General features: G+C 31.7%; 1 protein-coding gene across 1 annotated transcript; it reads right to left on the reverse strand.

The window, feature by feature from the left end:
• Positions 4995-6823, reverse strand: LOC108662537. Its single transcript, XM_018123050.1, has 2 exons — positions 6791-6823; positions 4995-5819 (listed from the first exon to the last, which is right to left on the reverse strand). Exon 2 carries the CDS (start codon positions 5787-5789, stop codon positions 5346-5348), a length of 444 nt encoding a protein of 147 aa, XP_017978539.1. The 5' UTR covers positions 5790-5819; positions 6791-6823; the 3' UTR covers positions 4995-5345.

The raw sequence follows: 6933 nt of genomic DNA on the forward strand, positions 1-6933 counted from the left end.
GTTAAAAATGTAGTAAACAAGTACCAATCGGATAATTCACAATTAAAAATAAGTTTAAGCATCTAAAACCTTTATTTAAAATGAAATTATAAATATTTAAATATAATGACAAGATAAAACAAAATATTCAATAAAACATTTTATTTTCTTATAAACAGTAATTTTAGAATTATACGTAAATACTTTTTGTAACATAAAAGTAAAATAATTTCATTCATACTGTGACACAGTAAACCAATGCATTTAAATTAATTTAATCTAATTTACAATATCAAGTGATCTCCAATTACTCTATTTTTCAAAATCATCATTCAATTTTAAAACAATTTATAACATCTTTTCATGTAGACACGTTTTGTTTATAAAACTCAAGATTTACCATTTAATTTCATTTTCATAAAATCTCATCAAAATTGATTAAAAACATACTTTAGATAATAAAAATGATGGTAAGGTTACTCACAGTACTAAGAGTTCGATATACTCCTATTCCCGGTCTTCGGGCACAATCTCTTTACCCTTATTTGAGGGCTCACCACCTATACATCATACGTGACACGAATTTCAATAAATTGTGTCAATTTATCATAAACTATTTCAGGCTCTCTAAATCTAAATGAATGCATGCGAATGGGATGCAAAATGTCTGATTAATCACTTAAATGTGATATTCGACCTAAATCACACTATAATCGGCCTAATCGGCTAAAATCTCCAATTTAACTCCAAATCAATTCTTCTCACTTTCTACACTCCAATTATACCTAAATTACCTCAGTGACTGTGAATGAAATTCAATTTATCAGTCTCGGGTCAATAATCACACATGTCTACACATTAGGTAAAAATTCATATTTTCACACCAAATTTTCCCATTTAATTTCTAGCCTAACCAAACATCAAATATCACCCAAATATCATGAAATATCATCAATTTCAGCCACAATATCCTCCCTAGAAAATTCGGCCAATAATGGTGATGGGGGAAAATGAATTTTTTTCTTGTTGTTTTGTTTCTAAATATGTTAAACTAACTAAAAACACTAACATAACTTAAAATCAAATTAATCTAACTTCATTCTCTCTCCATACCCATTTGGGCAGCCATGAATTCACAATGAAAACATGAAATCTAACCAAGGAAAATAGGGAGAAAAGCATGGGAAAGGTAGATCACAAGTCAAAATCAAGAAATTTTACCTTTGATTGCTTGATTCCTTAAAATCCCACACTTTTTCTTTAATTTTCCCACCTAGTTTTCTTGTTTTTCTTTTCCTCTCTTTGTTCTTGCTATGGCCGGCTACATGAAGAGAAAATAAGCTGATTTTTGCTGATTTTAAAGCTAAAAATAAATGGATATTAACTTGACACATGTCACCATCTCATTGGTCCATTTTTAATTTCTTAACTATTAAGCTTTCTCTCTCCACCACTTAAATTCCTTCAATTATCCATGATAATATTGGATAAAATCCATGTGCTAGACAAGTGTCGGGTGCGTAAAATTACAATGTTGCCCCTGAGGTGGCAAAATTACCATTTACCCTTATGCTCCGAAAATACCGAGATTACAATTTTTTTAACTTATCAACCTCAAATTATACTCCAATGAGTCAAATGTGATCAATCTTGATCAAAAACTTCTTCCAATATTTCAATTTTATCCTCAGGTGGAAAAATTACCATTTTACCCTTAGATAGTGAAAATTTTGATTTGACTCCAAATTGATCCTCGAACTCCGAATCACCATATTAAACCATTCTGGAACTTTAATATTCTTAATTTCATCTTAAATTCTCTATGTGATCTAGTTCGAGGCTTAAATCAACTTTGTTGTACCTCTAGGTACAATACCGACTTTTGTAAATTTTTCGAGACTCTCCTAGCATGCAAACATGCTATCCATCACATGTATGTCATGACAAGTATTTTATAGAGTCAAGCTTGACATCTTCTCCCCTACTTGGATCAACCATATGATCCATCTTCATGACTGATTTCGATATTTGACTAAATATTAATATTTTAATATTATTTTATTAATAAAATATTATTCTATTCTAAAAATTTTATCTTGTCTCCTTGGTTGCCAAAGTTCCTTATTATACCTCAATTGACCTCCGAATCACCCTTTTATCTCTCAAATTCTCCTTCGATAAGAGATTATTATTTTATTGTTATTTACTCGCGTGCGAAATATTTTATCATAAATTATTCCTTTCATCTTTTATCACTTTTAAACATTTTAATTGACCTCAATTTGCATCCGATCAACTTTATTAATCACTGTTTCAAAGTTTGAGGCATTTCAATCTCCTCCACTTAAATAAAATTCGTCCTCGAATTCCCGTCAATGTTACGTTATCAATCTCTTTCTATGATCCTATTCCTTTTTCCTTCTATAAGGACATTCAATTTATTTACCTCATTCACCTTCAGTTCAATTAAATGCTTTATTTATGGCAATTATCATCTTTTGAAGCCAGATCAGCAGTACCTTTCACAATCATGATTTCTTATATCGAGTCACCAAGCATACCTTTATCACCCTTATTAAATTTGAACCATAACTTCATCTCAATTATATCGATTTTGATCACATATCACACTTACTTATGTATATTCACTCATCATTTTATTAATTTGCTTCATGCCCGATTTCTCAACCTTAATTCATTCACCTTATGCTTTTCCATACACTTCCCTTAATAGATTTCCATTGAGAACTTAAACAATCCAAGGTTTACCTTCAAAGTCAGTCATAACTCTGATCGTTCATTGCATGCCCTTTAAAACTTTAACTCACTGACCTCTCTGGACATTATTTCAAAATCTCCCAATTACTGAGAACCATTCTTCACTTTAGTTGGTAAAATTATCAATTTCATATATACATATGTACATGCATTTTCAGATGTCAACATCTCTCATTATGTATAGGGATCCATGTGTTCACATGCCTTGGACTACATTCCCCTTTATTCATCCACATCCCAATCCTAGTTTCAATATAATAATTCTTATAGTGCATGTTAACCTTCTTATTATACTTGCGTACAACTTCATATCATTCATATCTTTTCCAACCATATGCTTAAGTTTCCTTGTACTATATATCATTGCATCACAATGTCATCTCCATTGAATTATAATCTATTATGCATGTATGCTTTATAATCCTATTGATGCTCAAAGATTTATCTTAACTTGATCATTGCATCTCATGCAATACCACAATTCCTAAGAGTCATCCTTTTTCCTTGATTATCCTTCATACCTTTACATTACCTTGTATCTTTCTTGCATTACAACATTGATTTGTCACTTAAGACTCAAACTCATTTGAATCATGTATGCCTCAACCATTTTCGAATTCCAATTTCCATAATATATATATTAGGAAAGTTTCATTATCTGACTTCATTTTCAAGGTTAACTTCTATCATCCTTTGTTCCACTCTTTCATATGAACATAACATCATTCTTCCTTAACCAATTTATAAATTGCACTTGAAATTGTAAAACTTAAAACTAGATTCTCCTCAAGTATTTTTCAATATTAATACTAATATCACTCTCAGCTTACAGCTTCCTTTTTATAATCACATAACTTAGTGCTTGCTTTAACGAGATCTAGAGCAAAACTTCTCTTGAGTATTTCCTTGGGAATATCTATCTTAAACTTATGTCTCACAACAGATGATTACTTAACTCGTGACTTAGCCATTTGACTCCTCAACACGTTTCAAAATCACACATCTTATACTCATCTCGTATAATTTATAATTCTTCCTCAAAGGTATTTAAGCATTCTTGAAACATCTAATCACTTATTTGCTCTTTCATACTCCAAGAATATCATTTCCATAAAGGCATGCACTTGCTCACCAAAATATCTACATGCATGCTCAACTACGCATGCTTCAACTTATCTCCAAAAGTTTCTATCATACCCCGTAATTTAGTTGTGTTGTCATTAATCCTTTCCTTTCAAAAGGTCAAAACAAGATTAGTAAATTCTCATAATGATACTCTATATAAGCTGGTTTTCTATACCAGTCTCGTAATTCTTCATTCACACTTTTATCATTTAGTATCTTATCTCAATATAGTTATCTCAAGAATCTTTCAATTTTTTTTTCTTTTAATTATATGCCCATATACAAGGCAATAAAGAAGCTTTTCAATTCATTCGGGTAGACATTCTCCAGAATGTTTAAAACTCCTAGATAACAAAACACAATGACCAATAACCAAAATTTAATTTGTAAGCTCATTATCGTGTCATTCCCATCTTACTCATGCATCATAGGCGTGAGGTATTCGGAGCATTACAGCCCTAGACAGCCAGTGCTGCGACGCTGTGACTACTAGAAATTTTCTCATCAAAGTTATTTGTCTGTATTCAAAGTCACCACATCAATCATTCTCAACTAGTGGGTTTCCCTTCTAGACATATATCATGAATTCCATAAGTATAGGTACCTTTTATTTTCTTGTCATACATACTAAGCCAAGTTAATACTTTTAACTCATGTCATCTTTTGACTTTCATCATCATTCATAAAATTCCACCTATAAAACATCCTTTCCATTCGGTGTAATAAATTCATGATACATATACCACTCCACACATAAGTTGCTTACTATCTGCAACTTTTCTCAAATTTATTGTTATCCCTATCTAATTATCTTCCTTGTCTTGTACTCCAATAATTTTATTGACTTTCGAAATAATTAACTACAGAAACAGCTCAACTTCCTCCTCACTTTATTCTCACAATCCTTACTAAATCAAAATTTTATATTCCCCATATTCCATAATTTAACTTCATTGGGGTATATTTGTGCCCAATTATTATCTCATAGTATCATAGCATCACTGAGTAATCCCCTTCATGCTTAAATTACAATTATCAACTTAATCACGTTACCCATTTCGAATGTTATTTATAACCTTATTGCTTCCTTCTATAACCTTCCTCAATAATTATATTATCAATTTATCTCTATTATACTAAAAGATTCCCATACATATCCAATTATTTAAACAGCTATTTTACATTCCATTCGAATCATACAAAATAAAAGCCACTCCTAACTCCTTTATACAGGTAACTATCACATTTTCCCTTAAACGACACTTGCCTAGATTTATGACAATGCAACTTCAACTAAAGTATTAAACATCTTTAGGTTCCTTATTGTCCTGATCCGGGTACATCAATGGATCCTATTCCTCCTAAGATTTTCTCCTTTGTTCTTCAATCTAGGCTTGTTGCATTCTCCTACGTTCCTCATCACTTATCGATGCAGCATTTCTTTCACAATCGGGAGGAAAATATCATACACCTGACACCTTTCTAAGGGTTTTACTTGCCACTGTTACTTTCTCCTTATTCTTTTCTGGTTGTCCCCTTACATTTTTCCCACAGCCTGGTGAAAAGTGTCGGACTACTGTCATGCTCTTCCTATAACGAATATATCCCCTTGCAATTTCTTGCCTCGTCCATTCTCTAGGGTGCTCTCCAGGTTGTTCTGAAAGGAAATCTTGTTCAATTTTCAGTGTATTGGAGCTACTCTCACTTTCAAAATTCTCGCTACTCTCGAAGCTCCCCTTATTATGAACCCATTCTAATAAGTTCTTAGGAATTCTATTATCAGGATTTCGAGATGGACCACCTTCCAAATCACCTGGATCAAGGTGCCATTTGCTTATAGCCGTAGAATCTAGAGATCCCTCACTAGCATTATGAAGGGTATCGGGTCTACTGCCTCTTCTAGACATAATGTGTATGTCACCCGTGCACTTCACAACCTATACACAACCAAGTAGTAATTACTTAATCAATTTTGCATCGCAAGAGTAGGTAGGTTTCTATATGTGGATGTACGCGTTTTATACAACCTAACCTAACTTAACTTAACTTAACTTAACTTAACTTATCTTAACTTAACTAGACTTGGGGCCACACTGATACTGTAAATTTTAAAACAACTTTAAACCAGCTTTAAACCCAAAAACTCTAATCTTTAAAAATCAAAAGTTCTGATCTTTAAAACCAAATGCTCTAATACCAACCAAATTGTCATGACCTGGAACTCCCCTGGAGCCCGTGACAACCGCCCCGGTGCCCCGATGGGCACTCATCTCCCGAAATGCCAACCGAAACCCCGCAAGGCTTAATATCAGTTTCTCATTTCCCCCGCTGAGTAACCATTGCCAAATTTTATGTTCTAAAGGATTTTGAGCTATTTCCAACTTAAAACTGATAAAATAAAAATTTTTGTCTCATAGGGGTATTTTGGTCATTTTTCACTGAAAATTTCAAAACCAGTTAAAAATGTAGTAAACAAGTACGAATCGCATTATTCCAATTAAAAATAAGTTTAAGCATCTAAAACCTTTATTTAAAATGAAATTATAATTATTTAAATATAATGAGAAGATAAAACAAAATATTCAATAAAACATTTTATTTTCTTATAAACAATAATTTTAGAATTATACGTAAATACTTTTTGTAACATAAAAGTAAAATAATTTCATTCATACTGTGACACAGTAAACCAATGCATTTAAATTAATTTAATCTAATTTACAATATCAAGTGGTCTCTAATTACTCTATTTTTCAAAATCATCATTCAATTTTATAACATTTTTTCATGTAGACACATTTTGTTTGTAAAACTCAAGATTTACCATTTAATTTCATTTTCATAAAATTTCATCAAAATCGATTAAAAACATACTTTAGATAATAAAAATGATGGTAAGGTTACTCACAGTACTAGGAGTTCGATATACACCTATTCTCGGTCTTCGGGCACAATCTCTTTACCCTTGTTAGAGGGCTCACCACCTATACATCATACGTGACATGAATTTCAATAAATTGTGTCAATTTATCATAAACTATTTCAGGCTCT

The sequence above is a fragment of the Theobroma cacao genome, chromosome 6 (genome assembly GCF_000208745.1).
Source record: "Theobroma cacao cultivar B97-61/B2 chromosome 6, Criollo_cocoa_genome_V2, whole genome shotgun sequence".
In the NCBI taxonomy this organism is placed as follows: Eukaryota; Viridiplantae; Streptophyta; class Magnoliopsida; order Malvales; family Malvaceae; genus Theobroma; species Theobroma cacao.

Coding starts and splice junctions, on each gene's coding strand:
- LOC108662537 (XM_018123050.1), bottom strand. CDS start 5,789: ATGTCTAGAAGAGGCAGTAGACCCGATACCCTTCATAATGCTAGTGAG.